At 51.8% G+C, this 24468-nt stretch overlaps 1 protein-coding gene across 1 annotated transcript; it reads left to right on the top strand.

The window, feature by feature from the left end:
• Positions 1-1613: 1613 nt before the first annotated feature.
• On the top strand, positions 1614-24390 carry LOC116937101 (autophagy protein 5-like; the record flags this gene model as incomplete). The annotated part of the gene is made up of 5 exons (XM_076064079.1): positions 1614-2899; positions 4677-5535; positions 11857-11993; positions 22763-22841; positions 23848-24390. Coding segments are annotated over exons 2-5 (864 nt in total), but the record flags the coding sequence as incomplete, so codon positions are not given.
• Positions 24391-24468: the final 78 nt, after the last annotated feature.

Here is a 24468-nt window from a genome sequence, read left to right as displayed (position 1 = left end):
AAGTCACGTGGCTTTACCGAAAGAACTAAGAATATGAATTACTGCAGTCACGAAAGCTTTAAATCAAAATTGTATTATTGTTTTACATATATATTTGTATTATTGTATTATTATTCTTAGTTCTTTCGGTAAAGTCACGTGACTAAGAATATGAATTACGTGACTAAGAATATGAATTACTGCAGTCACGAAAGCTTTAAATCAAAATTTTATTATTGTTTTATATACATTTGTATTATTTTATTATTATACTTAGTTCTTTCGGTAAAGTCACGTGACTTTACCGAAAGAACTAAGAATATGAATTACTGCAGTCACGAAAGCTTTAAATCAAAATTTTATTGTTGTTTTATATATATCTGTATTATTTTATTATTGTTCTTAGTTCTTTCGGTAAAGTCACGTGACTAAGAATATGAATTACTGCAGTCACGAAAGCTTTAACTCAAAATTTTATTATTGTTTTATATATATTTGTATTATTTTTTTACTATTATTCTTAGTTCTTTCGGTAAAGTCACGTGCCTTTACCGAAAGAACTAAGAATATGAATTACTGCAGTCACGAAAGCTTTAAATCAAAATTGTATTATTGTTTTACATATATATTTGTATTATTTTACTGTTTCCCTTTCAACCGTGGTGACTTTTAACCAAAAGAGCTAAGAGTATGATAAACACAAGTGGCCTCCATCAGGTGGAGCTTTAAACTTAAAGGAAGGCGACCAGCGCTTTTGGCTTTCTTCACTCCAACGCTGTCCTCCGGACAGTCCGGGCCCTCCACCTGATGGAAGGGTCGCCTGCGTCGCGGCCGAAACGTCGTGAGAATTTTTTGTTGTTTAAATTTTTATTTTATTTTTCTACCTACGTGTGGTGACTTTTAGCGAATAGAACCCAAAGAAGACGTCATCATTACTCTTTTGCGTTCTATTCGGTTAAAGTCACCACGTAGGTGAAAAAAATAAAAAATAAAAACGACAAAAATCACGAAAATCAGCTTTAAATCTAGAATTGACGTCATCATTGTTTACAAAATTGCGACCGCGTGGTGCTCTGACGTCGCCACGCAAACGGCGCAAGAATACGCTGTGACGTCATCGCGCTGGGGAGGAGAGAGGGGGGAGGGGTTTAAGCGGTGACGTCTACACGGTGGGAGGTTTTTTTTAATATCGTCACCACGTTGGCAAGGGAGGGTCTTTGCGCGGTGACGTCACCACGCGGATTCAGAGGGGGGTTGCGTGGTGACGTCACTTCCGGATGTGATTACTTTAAATCTAGAATTGACGTCATCACTGTTTACAAAATTGCGACCGCGTGGTGCTCTGACGTCGCCACGCAAACGGCGCAAGAATACGCTGTGACGTCATCGCGCTGGGGAGGAGAGGTGGAGGAGGGGTTTAAGCGGTGACGTCAACACGGTGGGAGGTTTTTTTTCTCATCATTCGTCACCACGTTGGCAAGGGAGGGTCTTTGCGCGGTGACGTCACCACGCTGATTCAGCGGGGGGGGTTGCGTGGTGACGTCACTTCCGGGCGTGATTGCGCAATCCCCGGAAGCGCGCGTGGAGTCGATCCTCACCACCAGCAGAAGGTGAGGCACTGCGGATTGCTCACCACAACAACAATCACCACAACTACAACAACAACCACAACAATCACCACCACAACAACTACCACAACAACAATCACCACAACAACAACCATCACCACCATCACAACAACCACCACAACCATCACCACAACAACAACAACCACAACTACCACAACTATAACAACAACTACCACAACAACAACAACCACAACAACAATCACCACCACAACAACTACCACAACAACAACTACTACCACAACAACAACAACTACTACCACAACCACCACAACTACAACAACAACAATCACCACAACAACTACCACAACAACAACTATCACCACAACTATCACCACTACTACCACAACAACTACCACAACAACAACAATCACCACAACAACTACCACAACTACAACAACTACCACTACAACTATAACAACTACCACAACAACAACTACTACCATAACAACAATCACCACCACAACAACAATCACCACAACAACAACAACCACCACAACTACCACAACAATCACCACAACAATCACCACAACAACAACTACCACAACAACCACCACAACCATCACCACCACAACCACCACAACCAACACAACAACTACCACAACAACCACCACAACCATCACCACCACAACCACCACAACCAACACAACAACAATCACCACCACAACCACAACAACCATCACCACAACCATCACCACCACAACCACCACAACAACAACGCCCCATTCGACACTAAGTGGCGGTGAGCGTCATCACGGCGCCTGTGCCAGGCTAGGTGCATGAGGTCACGTGACAGGCCCTGCAGGTGCCATGGGTTGTACTGCTGTGCCAGGCTAGGTGCATGAGGAGGAGGTCACGTGACAGACCCAGCAGGTGCCACGGGTTGTACTGCTGCTGTGCCAGGCTAGGTGCAGCTGTACCCCACCCCCTACTGTGCCAACTCGCTGCGTTTTACCCGCCCGGCGCTCCGCTCGTTGTTGTGAGCGTCGCTCCTCGGCCCTCCGTTGTTGTTGGAGGGCGACTGCCTCCCAATGGCCCAGTAGCAGCGTCCTCAAGGTGCACCTAGCCTGGCACTGCCCAGGGGCAGCGTCCTCAAGGTGCACCTAGCCTGGCACTGCCCAGGGGCAGCGTCCTCAAGGTGCACCTAGCCTGGCACTGCCCAGGGGCAGCGTCCTTCACGAGCCTCCTCCACAGAGGCCGATCTTGACACCGCTGGTACCGGTCATCGGCAAGTCCACTCAGCTCCACGTCCTCCTGTACCACGTCACTCGTCACCAAAGGCAAAGCTCCCCCAGGTAGCCTCTAGCAGGGCTGTAGGGGCAAGTGTAGTGACACAGACAAAGCTCCCCCAGGTAGCCTCTAGCAGGGCTGTAGGGGCAAGTGCTGTTACACACAGACAAAGCTCCCCCAGGTAGCCTCTAGCAGGGCTGTAGGGGCAAGTGTAGTGACACACACGGACAAAGCTCCCCCAGGTAGCCTCTAGCAGGGCTGTAGGGGCAAGTGTAGTGACACACACACACGGACAAAGCTCCCCCAGGTAGCCTCTAGCAGGGCTGTAGGGGCAAGTGTAGTGACACACACACACGGACAAAGCTCCCCCAGGTAGCCTCTAGCAGGGCTGTAGGGGCAAGTGCAGTGACACACACAGACAAAGCTCCCCCAGGTAGCCTCTAGCAGAGCTGTAGGGGCAAGTGTTGTTACACAGACAAAGCTCCCCCAGGTAGCCTCTAGCAGGGCTGTAAGGGCAAGTGCTGTTACACACACACAGACAAAGCTCCCCCAGGTAGCCTCTAGCAGGGCTGTAGGGGCAAGTGCTGTTACACACAGACAAAGCTCCCCCAGGTAGCCTCTAGCAGGGCTGTAGGGGCAAGTGTAGTGACACACACAGACAAAGCTCCCCCAGGTAGCCTCTAGCAGGGCTGTAGGGGCAAGTGTAGTGACACACACAGACAAAGCTCCCCCAGGTAGCCTCTAGCAGGGCTGTAGGGGCAAGTGTAGTGACACACACACAGACAAAGCTCCCCCAGGAGCCTCTAGCAGGGCTGTAGGGGCAAGTGTTGTTACACACACACACACAGACAAAGCTCCCCCAGGTAGCCTCTAGCAGGGCTGTAGGGGCAAGTGTAGTGACACACACACAGACAAAGCTCCCCCAGGTAGCCTCTAGCAGGGCTGTAGGGGCAAGTGTAGTGACACACACACAGACAAAGCTCCCCCAGGTAGCCTCTAGCAGGGCTGTAGGGGCAAGTGCAGTGACACACACAGACAAAGCTCCCCCAGGTAGCCTCTAGCAGGGCTGTAGGGGCAAGTGCTGTTACACACACACAGACAACGCTCCCCCAGGTAGCCTCAAGCAGGCTGTAGGGGCAAGTGCTGTTACACACAGACAAAGCTCCCCCAGGTAGCCTCTAGCAGGGCTGTAGGGGCAAGTGTAGTGACACACACAGACAAAGCTCCCCCAGGTAGCCTCTAGCAGGGCTGTAGGGGCAAGTGCTGTTACACACACAGACAAAGCTCCCCCAGGTAGCCTCTAGCAGGACTGTAGGGGCAAGTGCTGTTACACACACACAGACAAAGCTCCCCCAGGTAGCCTCTAGCAGGGCTGTAGGGGCAAGTGTAGTGACACACACAGACAAAGCTCCCCCAGGTAGCCTCTAGCAGGGCTGTAGGGGCAAGTGCTGTTACACACAGACAAAGCTCCCCCAGGTAGCCTCTAGCAAGGCTGTAGGGGCAAGTGCTGTTACACACACAGACAAAGCTCCCCCGTGTAGCCTCTAGCAGGGCTGTAGGGGCAAGTGTAGTGACACAGACAAAGCTCCCCCAGGTAACCTCTAGCAGGCTGTAGGGGCAAGTGTAGTGACACAGACAAAGCTCCCCCAGGTAGCCTCTAGCAGGCCGTAGGGGCAAGTACTGTTACACACACAGACAAAGCTCCCCCAGGTAACCTCTAGCAGGCTGTAGGGGCAAGTGCTGTTACACACACACAGACAAAGCTCCCCCAGGTAGCCTCTCCCCCCATCTCTCCCCCATCTCTCTCACATCTCTCCCCCATCTCCCCCCCATCTCTAGCAGCAGGAGCACCAGCAGGAGGAGGAGGAGGAGCAGCAGCAGCAGGAGGAGCACCAGGAGGAGGAGGAGGTTGTGGAGGAGGAGCACCAGTAGGAGGAGGTTGTGTAGGAGGAGGTTGTGTAGGAGGAGGTTGTGTAGGAGGAGCACTAGTAGTAGGAGGAGGTTGTGTAGGAGGAGCACCAGCAGGAGGAGGTTGTGTAGGAGGAGCACCAGCAGGAGGAGGTTATGTAGGAGCACTACCAGGAGGAGGAGGAGGTTGTGTAGGAGGAGGAGGTTGTGTAGAAGCACCACCAGTAGGAGGAGGTTGTGTAGGAGGTTGTGTAGCAGCAGGAGGAGCACCAGGAGGAGGAGGTTGTGTAGGAGGAGGTTGTGTAGGAGGAGCACCAGCAGGAGGAGGTTGTGTAGGAGGAGGAGGTTGTGTAGGAGGAGGTTGTGTAGGAGGAGGTTGTGTAGGAGGAGGTTGTGTAGGAGGAGGTTGTGTAGGAGGAGGAGGAGGTTGTGTAGGAGGAGCACCACCACCAGGAGGAGGAGCACCACCAGGAGGAGGTTGTGTAGGAGGAGGAGGTTGTGTAGGAGGAGCACCAGCAGGAGGTTGTGTGGGAGGAGGTTGTGTAGGAGGAGCACCAGTAGGAGGAGGTTGTGTAGGAGCAGGAGGAGGTTGTGTAGGAGGAGGAGGTTGTGTAGGAGGAGGTTGTGTAGGAGCAGGAGGAGGTTGTGTAGGAGGAGGTTGTGTAGGAGTAGGAGGAGGTTGTGTGCGATGGAGGAGGGCGATGTGCAGAGTGCCGTGTGGCGAGGCCGTGTGCCCTCCTGCTTCTCGCTGAGCCCCAACCACGACACGAGCAGGGAGGCTGAGCCCTACTACGTAGGTACCATCACCAACACCATCATCACCAACACCACCATCACCAACACCACCATCACCAACACCACCATCACCAACACCAACATCATCACCAACATCACCAACATCACCACCATCAATATCATCATCACCAACACCACCATCACCATCACCAACATCACCATCACCAACACCACCATCACCAACACCACCATCACCAACATCACCACCATCAATATCAACACCATCATCACCAACACCACCAACACCAACATCACCATCAATATCAACATCACCATCAACACCACCATCAACATCATCACCAACATCACCAACATCACCATCATCATCACCATCACCAACATCACCATCAACAACATCATCAACATCACCAACATCACCATCATCAATATCAACACCACCATCACCAACATCACCATCAATATCAACATCACCATCAACACCACCATCAACATCATCATCACCATCATCAACATCATCACCAACACCAACATCATCACCATCACCAACACCACCATCACCATTAACATCACCAACATCACTATCACCAACATCACCAACATCACCACCACCAACATCACCATCATCACTATCACCAACATCACCAACAATCACCAACATCAACATCACCATCACCATTATCATCAACATCACTAACATCAACATCATCACCACCAACATCAACAACATCATCACCAACACCATCACTATCACCAACATCACCAACACCAACATCACCATTAACATCACTATTACCAACATCAACACCACCATCACCACCATCACCATCATCAACATCACCAACATCAACATCACCATCACCAACACCACCATCACCAACACCACCATCACCAACACCACCATCACCAACATCACCATCACCAACATCACCATTAACATCACTATCACCAACATCAACACCACCATCACCATCAATATCAACATCACCATCAACACCACCATCAACATCATCATCACCATCATCAACATCACCAACATCACCACCAACATCATCACCACCATCACCAACATCACCATCATCACCATCATCACCACCAACATCAACAACATCATCACCAACATCATCATCACCACCATCACCAACATCACCATCATCACCATCATCACCACCATCATCAATATCAACATCACCAACATCACCACCATTAACATCAACATCATCACCAACATCATCATCATCACCATCACCAACATCACCATCACCAACATCACCATTAACATCACTATCACCAACATCAACACCACCATCACCAACATCACCACCATTAACATCAACATCATCACCAACATCATCATCATCACCAACATCACCATCACCAACATCACCATTAACATCACTATCACCAACATCAACACCACCATCACCAACATCATCACCATCATCAACATCATCATCACCATCATCAACATCATCACCAACATCAACATCATCACCAACATCAACATCACCACCACCATCACCAACACCACCATCAACATCACCACCATCACCAACACCACCATCACCATCATCAACATCACCAACATCACCATCACCATTAACATCACCATCACCAACATCAACACCACCATCACCAACATCATCATCATCACCATCATCAACATCATCGTCAACATCATCATCAACATCACCAACATCAACATCACCATTAACATCACCATCATCAACATCACCATCACCAACATCACCAACACCACCATCACCAACATCAACATCATCACCAACACCACCATCACCAACATCACCATCATCACCACCATCACCAACACCACCATCACCAACACCATCATCACCAACACCACCATCACCAACATCAACATCATCACCAACATCACCACCAACATCACCACGAACATCAAAATCATCACCATCACCAACATCACCATCAACATCATCATCACCATCACCAACATCACCAACATCACCATCATCACCACCAACATCACCACCAACATCACCATCAACACCATCACCAACATCACCACCAACATCATCATCAACATCACCATCATCACCACCCATATCACCACCAACATCACCATCAACATCACCAACATCATCATCACCATCACCAACATCACCATCAACATCATCATCACCATCACCAACATCACCAACATCACCATCATCACCACCAACATCACCACCAACATCACCATCAACACCATCACCAACATCACCACCAACATCACCATCAACATCACCATCATCACCACCCATATCACCACCAACATCACCATCAACATCACCAACATCATCATCACCATCACCAACATCACCATCAACATCATCATCACCATCACCAACATCACCAACATCACCATCATCACCACCAACATCACCACCAACATCACCATCAACACCATCACCAACATCACCACCAACATCACCATCAACATCACCATCATCACCACCCATATCACCACCAACATCACCATCAACATCACCAACATCATCATCACCATCACCAACATCACCATCAACATCATCATCACCATCACCAACATCACCATCATCACCACCAACATCACCACCAACATCACCATCAACACCATCACCAACATCACCACCAACATCATCATCAACATCACCATCATCACCACCCATATCACCACCAACATCACCATCAACATCACCAACATCATCATCACCATCACCAACATCACCATCAACATCATCATCACCATCACCAACATCACCAACATCACCATCATCACCACCAACATCACCACCAACATCACCATCAACACCATCACCAACATCACCACCAACATCACCATCAACATCACCATCATCACCACCCATATCACCACCAACATCACCATCAACATCACCAACATCATCATCACCATCACCAACATCACCATCAACATCATCATCACCATCACCAACATCACCAACATCACCATCATCACCACCAACATCACCACCAACATCACCATCAACACCATCACCAACATCACCACCAACATCATCATCAACATCACCATCATCACCACCCATATCACCACCAACATCACCATCAACATCACCAACATCATCATCACCATCACCAACATCACCATCAACATCATCATCACCATCACCAACATCACCAACATCACCATCATCACCACCAACATCACCACCAACATCACCATCAACACCATCACCAACATCACCACCAACATCACCATCAACATCACCATCATCACCACCCATATCACCACCAACATCACCATCAACATCACCAACATCATCATCACCATCACCAACATCACCATCAACATCATCATCACCATCACCAACATCACCAACATCACCATCATCACCACCAACATCACCACCAACATCACCATCAACACCATCACCAACATCACCACCAACATCATCATCAACATCACCATCATCACCACCCATATCACCACCAACATCACCATCAACATCACCAACATCATCATCACCATCACCAACATCAACATCATCATCACCATCACCAACATCACCAACATCACCATCATCACCACCAACATCACCACCAACATCACCATCAACACCATCACCAACATCACCACCAACATCACCATCAACATCACCATCATCACCACCCATATCACCACCAACATCACCATCAACATCACCAACATCATCATCACCATCACCAACATCACCATCAACATCATCATCACCATCACCAACATCACCAACATCACCATCATCACCACCAACATCACCACCAACATCACCATCAACACCATCACCAACATCACCACCAACATCATCATCAACATCACCATCATCACCACCCATATCACCACCAACATCACCATCAACATCACCAACATCATCATCACCATCACCAACATCACCATCAACATCATCATCACCATCACCAACATCACCAACATCACCATCATCACCACCAACATCACCACCAACATCACCATCAACACCATCACCAACATCACCACCAACATCACCATCAACATCACCATCATCACCACCCATATCACCACCAACATCACCATCAACATCACCAACATCATCATCACCATCACCAACATCACCATCAACATCATCATCACCATCACCAACATCACCAACATCACCATCATCACCACCAACATCACCACCAACATCACCATCAACACCATCACCAACATCACCACCAACATCATCATCAACATCACCATCATCACCACCCATATCACCACCAACATCACCATCAACATCACCAACATCATCATCACCATCACCAACATCACCATCAACATCATCATCACCATCACCAACATCACCAACATCACCATCATCACCACCAACATCACCACCAACATCACCATCAACACCATCACCAACATCACCACCAACATCACCATCAACATCACCATCATCACCACCCATATCACCACCAACATCACCATCAACATCACCAACATCATCACCATCACCAACATCACCATCAACATCATCATCACCATCACCAACATCACCATCATCACCACCAACATCACCACCAACATCACCATCAACACCATCACCAACATCACCACCAACATTACCATCAACATCACCATCATCACCACCCATATCACCACCAACATCACCATCACCAACATCATCATCACCATCACCAACATCACCATCAACATCATCATCACCATCACCAACATCACCAACATCACCATCATCACCACCAACATCACCACCACCATCACCATCAACACCATCACCAACATCACCACCAACATCACCATCAACATCACCATCATCACCACCCATATCACCACCAACATCACCATCAACATCACCAACATCATCATCACCATCACCAACATCACCATCAACATCATCATCACCATCACCAACATCACCAACATCACCATCATCACCACCAACATCACCATCACCATCAACACCATCACCAACATCACCACCAACATCACCATCAACATCACCATCATCACCACCCATATCACCACCAACATCACCATCAACATCACCAACATCATCATCACCATCACCAACATCACCATCAACATCATCATCACCAACATCACCAACATCACCATCATCACCACCAACATCACCACCAACATCACCATCAACACCATCACCAACATCACCACCAACATCACCATCAACATCACCATCATCACCACCCATATCACCACCAACATCACCATCATCACCACCAACATCACCATCAACATCACCACCAACATCACCATCAACATCACCACCATCATCACCATCAACATCACCACCACCATCACCACCAACATCACCAACATCACCACCAACATCACCACCAACATCACCAACATCACCACCACCATCACCACCACCATCACCAACATCAACATCACCATCATCACCACCAACATCATCACCATCACCAACATCAACATCACCACCAACATCACCACCAACATCACCATCAACATCACCATCAACATCACCATCATCACCACCATCATCACCATCAATATCACCATCAACATCACCAGCAACATCACCATCATCACCACCACTAACACCATCAACACCATCAACATCACCACCATCACCACCATCATCACCATCAACATCACCACCAACATCACCATCATCACCACCATCACCAACATAACCAACATCATCACCAACATCAACATCAACATCATCACCATCATCACCAACATCACCATCAACATCACCACCAACATCATCACCACCAACATCAACATCACCATCAACATCACCACCATCATCACCACCATCATCACCATCAACATCACCATCATCACCATTAACATCACCACCATCATCACCACCATCAACATCACACCACCATCAACATCACCATCACCAACATGACCACCAACATCACCACCATTTTCATCATCATCATCATCACCATCATCACCACCATCATCATCACCACCACCATTACCACCAACACCATCATCACCACCAACATCACCACCGTCACCACCATCACCACCATCAACATCACCACCAACATCAACATCACCACCATCATCACCATCATCACCATCACCAACATCATCACCACCAACATCACTACCAACATCATCATCATGATGATGGTGATGTTTGCCAGGTAATGGTGATGATGATGGTGGTGATGATGGTGATGATGTTGATTATGATGATGTTGATGATGTTGATGATGATGGTGATTTTTTTTATTGTTTTATATATATATTTTATGATTTTGTTGTTTCTCTTCAACGTGACTTTACCGAAAAAACTAAGAATATGTTGATGATGTTGATGATGTTGATGATGATGATGATGCTGGTGATGTTTGCCAGGTGATGTTGCCACGACTGGGCTATCTGCCGCTGGTGATGGACTCAGTCCTGCGACACTTTGTGAAGAGTCTGCCTCGTGGTGAGGAGGTGCGTGGTGAGGAGGTGTGGGTGGAGAGCGATGGAACTGCACTCAAGTGGTAACTCGCTCACCACTCGCTCACCAACTCACTCACCACTCACCAACACACACACTCACTCACTCACCACTCACCAACACACTCACTCACTCACTCACCCGTTCACTAACTCACTCACCCACTCACTCACCCATTCACTAACTCACTCACCCACTCACTCACCCATTCACTCAACCACTCACTCACCACTCACTCACCCATTCACTAACTCACTCACCCACTCACTCACCCATTCACTAACTCACTCACCCACTCACTCACCCATTCACTAACACACTCACCCACCCACTCACTCACCAACACACCCACTCACTCACTCACCCATTCACTCACCCACTCACTCACCCACTCACTCACCAACTCACTCACCCACTCACTCACTCACTCACCCATTCACTAACACACTCACCCACCCACTCACTCACCAACACACCCACTCACTCACTCACCCATTCACTCACCCACTCACTCACCCACTCACTCACCAACTCACTCACCCACTCACTCACTCACTCACCCACTCACCAACTCACTCACTCACCCACTCACCCACTCACTCACTCACCACTCGTTCACACTTTGTGAACGAGTGGTGAGGAGGTGTGGGTGGAGAGCGATGGAACTGCACTCAAGTGGTAACTCGCTCACCACTCGCTCACCAACTCACTCACCACTCACCAACACACTCACTCACTCACTCACCCGTTCACTAACTCACTCACCCACTCACTCACCCGTTCACTAACTGACTCACCACTCGCTCACTCACTCACCAACACACTCACCCACCCACTCACCCACTCACCCACCCACTCACCAACACACTCACCAACACACTCACTCACCCACTCACTCACCCATTCACTAACTCACTCACCCACTCACTCACCCATTCACTAACTCACCCACCCACTCACTCACCCACTCACCAACACACTCACTCACTCACTCACCCATTCACTAACTCACTCACCCACTCACTCACCCGTTCACTAACTCACTCACCCACTCACTCACCCACTCACTCACTCACTCACCCACTCACTCACTCACCCACTCACTCACTCACTCACCACTCGCTCACTCACTCACTCACCAACACACTCACCCACCCACTCACCCACTCACTCACCCACTCACTCACCCATTCACTAACTCACTCACCTCCTCACCACTCGAGTCTCCCTCGTGGTGAGGAGGTGTGGGTGGAGAGCGATGGAACTGCACTCAAGTGGTAACTCGCTCACCACTCGCTCACCACTCACCAACACACTCACCAACACACTCACTCACTCACTCACCCATTCACTAACTCACTCACCCACTCACTCACCCATTCACTCACCAACACACCCACTCACTCACCCATTCACTAACTCACTCACTCACCCATTCACTAACTCACTCACCCACTCACTCACCCATTCACTAACTCACTCACTCACTCACCCATTCACTAACACACTCACTCACCCAATCACTCACCAACACACCCACTCACTCACTCACCCACTCACTCACCAACTCACTCACCCACTCACTCACTCACTCACCACTCACCAACACACACACTCACTCACTCACTCACCCACTCACTCACTCACCCATTCACTAACTCACTCACCCACTCACTCACCCATTCACTAACTCACTCACCCACTCACTCACCCATTCACTCAACCACTCACTCACCACTCACTCACCCATTCACTAACTCACTCACCTCCTCACCACAAGAGTCTCCCTCGTGGTGAGGAGGTGAGTGGTGAGGAGGTGTGGGTGGAGAGCGATGGAACTGCACTCAAGTGGTAACTCGCTCACCACTTGCTCACCACTCACCAACACACTCACCAACACACTCACTCACTCACTCACCCATTCACTAACTCACTCACCCACTCACTCACCACTCACCAACACACCCACTCACTCACTCACCCATTCACTAACTCACTCACCCACTCACTCACCCATTCACTAACTCACTCACTCACTCACTCACCCATTCACTAACTCACTCACCCACTCACTCACTCACCCATTCACTAACTCACTCACCCACCCACTCACTCACCCATTCACTAACTCACTCACACACTAACCCACCACTCACTCACCAACACACCCACTCACTCACCCATTCACTAACTCACTCACCCACTCACTCACCCATTCACTCAACCACTCACTCACCACTCACTCACCCATTCACTAACTCACTCACCTCCTCACCACAAGAGTCTGCCTCGTGGTGAGGAGGTGAGTAGTGAGGAGGTGTGGGTGGAGAGCGATGGAACTGCACTCAAGTGGTAACTCGCTCACCACTCGCTCACCAACTCACTCACCACTCACCAACACACACACTCACTCACTCACCCATTCACTAACTCACTCACCCACTCACTCACCCGTTCACTAACTCACTCACTCACCCACTCACTCACCCATTCACTAACTCACTCACCCACTCACTCACCCATTCACTAACTCACTCACCCACTCACCCATTCATTCACTCACTCACTCACCCGTTCACTAACTCACTCACCCACTCATTCACCCGTTCACTAACACACTCACTCACCCACTCACTCACCCATTCACTAACTCACTCACCCACTCACTCACCCATTCACTAACTCACTCACCCACTCACTCACCCATTCACTCAACCACTCACTCACCACTCACTCACCCATTCACTAACTCACTCACCTCCTCACCACAAGAGTCTCCCTCGTGGTGAGGAGGTGTGGGTGGAGAGCGATGGAACTGCACTCAAGTGGTAACTCGCTCACCACTCGCTCACCAACTCACTCACCACTCACCAACACACACACTAACTCACTCACCCATTCACTAACTCACTCACCCACTCACCCATTCACTAACTCACTCACCCACTCACCCATTCACTAACTCACTCACTCACCCATTCACTAACTCACTCACCCACTCACTCACCCATTCACTAACACACTCACCCACCCACTCACTCACCAACACACACACTCACTCACCCACCAACTCACCTACCCACCCACTCACTCACGAACACACTCACTCACTCACTCACCCATTCACTAACTCACTCACCCACTCACTCACCCATTCACTAACTCACTCACCCACTCACTCACCCATTCACTAACACACTCACTCACCCAATCACTCACCAACACACCCACTCACTCACCCACCAACTCACCTACCCACCCACTCACTCACGAACACACTCACTCACTCACCCATTCACTAACTCACTCACCCACTCACTCACCCATTCACTAACACACTCACTCACCCAATCACTCACCAACACACCCACTCACTCACCCACCAACTCACCTACCCACCCACTCACTCACGAACACACTCACTCACTCACTCACCCACTCACTCACACACTCACTCACTCACTCACCCATTCACTAACTCACTCACCCACTCACTCACCCATTCACTAACTCACCAACACACTCACTCACTCACCCATTCACTAACTCACTCACCCACTCACTCACTCACTCACCAACACACTCACTCACCACTCACTCACCCATTCACTAACTCACTCACCTCCTCACCACTCGAGTCTCCCTCGTGGTGAGGAGGTGTGGGTGGAGAGCGATGGAACTGCACTCAAGTGGTAATTCGCTCACCACTCGCTCACCACTCACCAACACTCTCACCACTCACCCATTCACTAACTCACTCACTCACCCATTCACTAACTCACTCACCCACTCACTCACCCATTCACTAACTCACTCACCCAATCACTCACCAACACACCCACTCACTCACCCACCAAATCACCTACCCACCCACTCACTCACCAACACACTCACTCACCCACTCACTCACTCACCAACTCACTCACCAACACACTCACTCACTCACCAACACACTCACCAACACACTCACTCACTCACCAACTCACTCACCAACACACTCACTCACCCACTCACTCACTCACCCACTCACTCACTCACTCACCACTCGTTCACACTTTGTGAACGAGTGTGAGGAGGTGTGGGTGGAGAGCGATGGAACTGCACTCAAGTGGTAACTCGCTCACCACTCGCTCACCAACTCACTCACCACTCACCAACACACTCACTCACTCACTCACCCATTCACTAACTCACTCACCCACTCACTCACCCATTCACTAACTGACTCACCACTCGCTCACTCACTCACCCAACACACTCACCCACCCACTCACCCACTCACCCACCCACTCACCAACACACTCACCAACACACTCACTCACCCACTCACCCACTCACTCACTCACCCACTCACTCACCCACTCACTCACCCACTCACTCACCCATTCACTAACTCACTCACTCACTCACCCACTCACTCACTCACCAACACACCCACTCACTCACCCACTTACCCACCCACTCGCTCCACCAACTCACTCACCACTCACCAACACACACACTCACTCACTCACCCACTCACTCACTCACCAACACACCCCACCCACTCACCCACTTACCCACCCACTCACTCACTAACACACTCACTCACCTAGTCACTCACCCACTCACTCACTCACTCACCCACCCACTCACTCACCCACCCACTCACTCACCCACTCACCAACACACTCACCCACTCACTCACTCACCAACACACCCACTCACCCACCCACCTCACACACTCACCCACTCACTCACTCACTCACCCACACACTCACTCACTCACTCACCACTCGCCCACTCACCAACACACTCACCCACTCACTCACTCACCAACACACTCACTCACTCACCCACTCACACACTCACCCACTCACTCACTCACCCACACACTCACTCACTCACTCACCACTCGCCCACTCACCACTCGCTCACTCACTCACCAACACACTCACTCACTCACCCACACACTCACTCACTCACCAACACACTCACTCACTCACCCACTCACACACTCACCCACTCACCCACCCACTCAACCACTCACTCACCCACTCACCCACTCACTCACCCACTCACTCACTCACCAACACACTCACCACACACACTCACTCACCACTCACTCACCCACCTCACCCACTCACCCACTCACTCACTCACCAACACACTCACCCACCCCCACTTACCCACCCACTCACTCACTCACTAACACTCTCACTCACCTAGGTCACTCACCCACTCACTCACTCACTCACCCACCCACTCACTCACCCACCCACTCACTCACCCACTCACCACACACTCACCCACTCACTCACTCACCAACACACTCACTCACTCACCCACTCACACACTCACCCACTCACTCACTCACTCACCCACACACTCACTCACTCACTCACCACTCGCCCACTTGCCACTCGCTCACTCACCAACACACTCACTCACTCACTCACCCACACACTCACTCACACACTCACCAACACACTCACACACCCACTCACCACACTCACCCACTCACCCACTCACCCACCCACTCACCCACTCACTCACCCACTCACTCACCCACTCACTCACTCACCAACACACTCACCAACACACTCACTCACCACTCACTCACTCACCCACTCACTAACTCACCCACTCACCCACTCACCAACACACACCACCCACCCACCCACCCACTCACCCACCCACCCACTCACCCACCCACCCACTCACCCACCCACTCACCAACACACTCACCAACACACTCACTCACCCACCCACTCACTCACTTACCCACTCACTCAACCACTCACTCACCAACACACTCACCAACACACTCACTCACCACTTGCTCACCACTCACCCACTCACTCACCCACCCACTCACCAACACACTCACCAACACACTCACCACTCGCTCACTCACTCACCCACTCACTCACCTACTCACTCACTCACTCACCAACACACTCACTCACCACCCTCATCACACTCACCCACCACTCACACACGCCCACACCTCGCCCACTACTCGCTCACCCCCTCACCCACCTCACTCACCCACTCACTCACCCACTCACTCACCCCCTCACTCACCCACTCACTCACCCACCCACTCACCCACTTACCCACCCACTCACTCACTAACACACTCACTCACCTATTCACTCACTCACACTCACTCACTCACTCACCCACCCACTCACTCACCCACCCACTCACTCACCCACTCACCAACACACTCACCCACTCACTCACTCACCAACACACTCACTTACTCACCCACCTCACACACTCACCCACTCACTCACTCACTCACCCACACACTCACTCACTCACCACTCGCCCACTCACCACTCGCTCACTCACTCACCAACACACTCATTCACTCACTCACCCACACACTCACTCACTCACTCACACAACACACTCACTCACTCACCCACTCAACACACTCACCCACTCACCCACCACTCACCCACTCACTCACCCACTCACTCACCCACTCACTCACTCACCAACACACTCACCAACACACTCACTCACCACTCACCACTCACCCACTCACCCACTCACTCACTCACCAACACACTCACCCACTCACCCACTTACCCACCCACTCACTCACCTCACTAACACACTCACTCACCTAGTCACTCACCCACTCACTCACTCACTCACCCACCCACTCACTCACCCACCCACTCACTCACCCACTCACCAACACACTCACCCACTCACTCACTCACCAACACACTCACTCACTCACCCACTCACACACTCACCCACTCACCCACTCACTCACTCACTCACCACTCCCCACTTGCCACTCGCTCACTCACTCACCAACACACCACTCACTCACTCACCCACACACTCACTCACTCACTCACCAACACACACAACACTCACACCACTCACACACTCACCCACTCACCCACCCACTCACCCACTCACTCACCCCATCACCCACTCACCCACTCACTCACTTACCAACACACTCACCAACACACTCACTCACTCACCCACTCACACACTCACCCACTCACCCACCCACTCACCCACTCACTCACCCACTCACTCACCCACTCACTCACTCACCAACACACTCACCAACACACTCACTCACCACTCACTCACTCACCCACTCACCCACTCACTCACTCACCAACACACTCACCCACTCACCCACTTACCCACCCACTCACTCACTAACACACTCACTCACCTAGTCACTCACCCACTCACTCACTCACTCACCCACCCACTCACTCACCCACCCACTCACTCACCCACTCACCAACACACTCACCCACTCACTCACTCACCAACACACTCACTCACTCACCCACTCACACACTCACCCACTCACTCACTCACTCACCCACACACTCACTCACTCACTCACCACTCGCCCACTTGCCACTCGCTCACTCACTCACCAACACACTCACTCACTCACCCACACACTCACTCACTCACTCACCACACACTCACTCACTCACCCACTCACACAATCACCCACTCACCCACCCACTCACCCACTCACTCACCCACCACCCACTCACTCACACTCACTCACTTACCAACACACTCACCAACACACTCACTCACTCACCCACTCACCCACTCACCCACTCACTCACTCACCAACACACTCACTCACCAACACACTCGCTCACTCATCAACACACTCACCAACACACTCACCCACCCACCCACCCACTCACCCACCCACCCACTCACCCACCCACCCACTCACCCACTCACCAACACACTCACCAACACACTCACTCACCCACCCACTCACTTACCCACTCACTCAACCACTCACTCACCACCACACTCCAACACACTCACTCACCACTTGCTCACCACTCACCCACTCACTCACCCACCCACTCACCAACACACTCACCAACACACTCCACCACTCGCTCACTCACTCACCCACTCACTCACCTACTCACTCACTCACTCACCAACACACTCACTCACCACTCGCTCACCACTCACCCACTCACTCACTCGCCCACTCACTCGCACACTCACTCGCTCACCCCCTCACCCACTCACTCACCCACTCACCTCACTCACCCACTCACACACTCACCCACTCACTCACTCACCCACACACTCACTCACTCACCACCACTCGCCCACTCACCACTCGCTCACTCACTCACCACCACACACTCACTCACTCACTCACCCACACACTCACTCACTCACTCACCAACACACTCACTCACTCACCCACTCCACACACACACCCACTCACCCACCCACTCACCCACTCACCTCACCCACTCACCCACTCACTCACCCACTCACTCACTCACCAACACACTCACCAACACACTCACTCACCACTCACTCACTCACCCACTCACCCACTCACTCACTCACCAACACACTCACCCACTCACCCACTTACCCACCCACTCACTCACTCACTAACACACTCACTCACCTAGTCACTCACCCACTCACTCACTCACTCACCCACCCACTCACTCACCCACCCACTCACTCACCCACTCACCAACACACTCACCCACTCACTCACTCACCAACACACTCACTCACTCACCCACTCACACACTCACCCACTCACTCACTCACTCACCCACACACTCACTCACTCACTCACCACTCGCCCACTTGCCACTCGCTCACTCACTCACCAACACACTCACTCACTCACTCACCCACACACTCACTCACTCACTCACCAACACACTCACTCACTCACCCACTCACACACTCACCCACTCACCCACCCACTCACCCACTCACTCACCCACTCACCCACTCACTCACCCACTCACTCACTCACCAACACACTCACCAACACACTCACTCACCACTCACTCACTCACCCACTCACCCACTCACCCACTCACTCACTCACCAACACACTCACTCACCAACATACTCGCTCACTCATCAACACACTCACCAACACACTCACCCACCCACCCACCCACTCACCCACCCACCCACTCACCCACCCACCCACTCACCCACCCACTCACCAACACACTCACCAACACACTCACTCACCCACCCACTCACTCACTTACCCACTCACTCAACCACTCACTCACCAACACACTCACCAACACACTCACTCACCACTTGCTCACCACTCACCCACTCACTCACCCACCCACTCACCAACACACTCACCAACACACTCACCACTCGCTCACTCACTCACCCACTCACTCACCTACTCACTCACTCACTCACCAACACACTCACTCACCACTCGCTCACCACTCACCCACTCACTCACTCGCCCACTCACTCGCCCACTCACTCAGCTCACCCCCTCACCCACTCACTCACCCACTCACTCACCCACTCACCCACCCACTCACTCACCACCCACTCACCCACTTACCCACCCACTCACTCACTAACACACTCACTCACCTAGTCACTCACCCACTCACTCACTCACTCACCCACCCACTCACTCACCCACCCACTCACTCACCCACTCACCAACACACTCACCCACTCACTCACTCACCAACACACTCACTCACTCACCCACTCACACACTCACCCACACTCACTCACTCCACCCACACACTCACTCACTCACTCACCACTCGCCCACTCACCACTCGCTCACTCACCACCCAACACACTCACTCACTCACCCACACACTCACTCACTCACTCACCAACACACTCACTCACTCACCCACTCACACACTCACCCACTCACCCACCCACTCACCCACTCACTCACCCACTCACCCCCTCACTCACCCACTCACTCACTCACCAACACACTCACCAACACACTCACTCACCACTCACTCACTCACCCACTCACTCACTCACCAACACACTCACCCCACTCACCCACTTACCCACGCCACTCACTCACTCACTAACACACTCACTCACCTATTCACTCACCCACTCACTCACTCACTCACCCACCCACTCACTCACCCACCCACTCACTCACCCACTCACCAACACACTCACCCACTCACTCACTCACCAACACACTCACTCACTCACCCACTCACACACTCACCCACTCACTCACTCACTCACCCACACACTCACTCACTCACTCACCACTCGCCCACTTGCCACTCGCTCACTCACTCACCAACACACTCACTCACTCACTCACCCACACACTCACTCACTCACTCACCAACACACTCACTCACTCACCCACTCACACACTCACCCACTCACCCACCCACTCACCCACTCACTCACCCACTCACCCACTCACTCACCCACTCACTCACTCACCAACACACTCACCAACACACTCACTCACCACTCACTCACTCACCCACTCACCCACTCACCTCACTCACCAACACACTCACTCACCAACACACTCGCTCACTCATCAACACACTCACCAACACACTCACCCACCCACCCACCCACTCACCCACCCACCCACTCACCCACCCACCCACTCACCCACCCACTCACCAACACACTCACCAACACACTCACTCACCCACCAACTCACTCACTTACCCACTCACTCAACCACTCACTCACCAACACACTCACCAACACACTCACTCACCACTTGCTCACCACCCACCCACTCACTCACCCACTCACTCACCCACTCACTCACCCACCCACTCACCCACCCACTCACCCACCCACTCACCCACCCACTCATCTACCTGGGGGAGCTTTGTCTGTGTGTGTGTCACTACACTTGCCCCTACAGCCCTGCTAGAGGCTCCCTGGGGGAGCTTTGCCTGTGTGTGTGTGTAACAGCACTTGTCCCTACAGCCTGTGTGAGCTACACGGGGGTGCTTTGTCTGTGTGTAGGCAGTACCCGATTGGCCTGCTGTACGACCTCCATAACACCAACTCCACGTTACCATGGCAGCTCACAGTACATCTGAAGGTATCAGTGGCAGTACCACCCTCCCCTCCCGTACTACCTACCCACTCAGCCACTCACTCACCCACCCACTCACTCACTCAACCACTCACTCACCCACCCACTCACCCACTCACTCACTCTCTCTCACTCACCCACTCACCCATCCACCACTCACCCACTCACTCACCCACTCACCCACTCACTCACCCACCCACTCACCCATTCACTCACTCACCCACTCACCCACCCACTTCACCCACTCACTCACCCACCCACTCACCCACCCACTCACCACTCACCCACCCACTCACTCACTCCCACTCACCCACCCACTCACCCACCCACTCACCCACTCACTCACTCACCCACCCACCCACTCACTCACTCACCCACTCACTCACTCACCCACCCACCCACTCACTCACTCACCCACTCACTCACCCACTCACCCACTCACCCACCCACTCACCCACCCACTCACCCACTCACTCACTCACCCACCCACTCACTCACTCACCCACTCACTCACTCACCCACTCACTCACTCACCCACCCACCCACTCACTCACTCACCACTCACTCACCACTCACCCACCCACTCACCACTCACTCACCACTCACCACCCTCTCACCCACTCACCCACTCACTCACTCACCACTCACTCACTCACTCACCCACTCACCCACCCACCCACTCACCCACTCACTCACTCACCCACTCACCCACCCACCCACTCACTCACCCACCCACCCACTCACTCACCCACTCACTCACTCACTCACCCACTCACTCACCACTCACCACACTCACCCACTCACTTACACACTCACTCACCACTCACTCACCCACTCACCCACTCACCCACTCACCCACCCACTCACCACTCACTCACCACTCACCACCCTCTCACCCACTCACCCACTCACTCACTCACTCACCCACCCACCCACTCACTCACCCACCCACCCACTCACTCACCCACTCACTCACTCACTCACCACTCACTCACCACCCTCTCACCCCTAGGGGTTCCCTCGGGGTGAACTCCTGGAGGGCCCTTCCCGGGAGGCCATGGAGGGTCTCTTCATGTCCGCCCTGAAGGAGGCCGATTGCCTGAAACATCGCGGACACCTCATGGGCGAGCTGCAGCGCAAGGAGCACAAACAGCTGTGGCTGGGCCTCCTCAACGGTGAGCCTACCTCCTCACCTACCTCCTCACCTACCTCCTCACCTACCTCCTCACCTACCTCCTCACCTACTCACCTACCTCCTCACCTACCTCCTCACCTCCTCACCTACCTCCTCACCTACCTCCTCACCTACCTCCTCACCTACCTCCTCACCTACCTCCTCACCTACTCACCTACCTCCTCACCTACCTCCTCACCTCCTCACCTACCTCCTCACCTACCTCCTCACCTACCTCCTCACCTACTCACCTACCTCCTCACCTACCTCCTCACCTCCTCACCTACCTCCTCACCTACCTCCTCACCTACCTCCTCACCTACCTCCTCACCTACCTCCTCACTACTCACCTACCTCCTCACCTACCTCCTCACCTCCTCACCTACCTCCTCACCTACCTCTCACCTACCTCCTCACCTACCTACTCACCTACCTCCTCACCTACCTCCTCACCTACCT

The sequence above is a fragment of the Petromyzon marinus genome, unplaced genomic scaffold, assembly GCF_048934315.1.
Source record: "Petromyzon marinus isolate PM22_M1 ecotype Great Lakes invasive population unplaced genomic scaffold, UKy_Petmar_22M1.pri1.0 PM_Scaffold_302, whole genome shotgun sequence".
Classification (NCBI taxonomy): domain Eukaryota; kingdom Metazoa; phylum Chordata; class Hyperoartia; order Petromyzontiformes; family Petromyzontidae; genus Petromyzon; species Petromyzon marinus.
The sequence above is the reverse complement of the archived record's forward strand: the minus strand, read 5'-3'. Positions and strand labels throughout refer to the sequence as shown.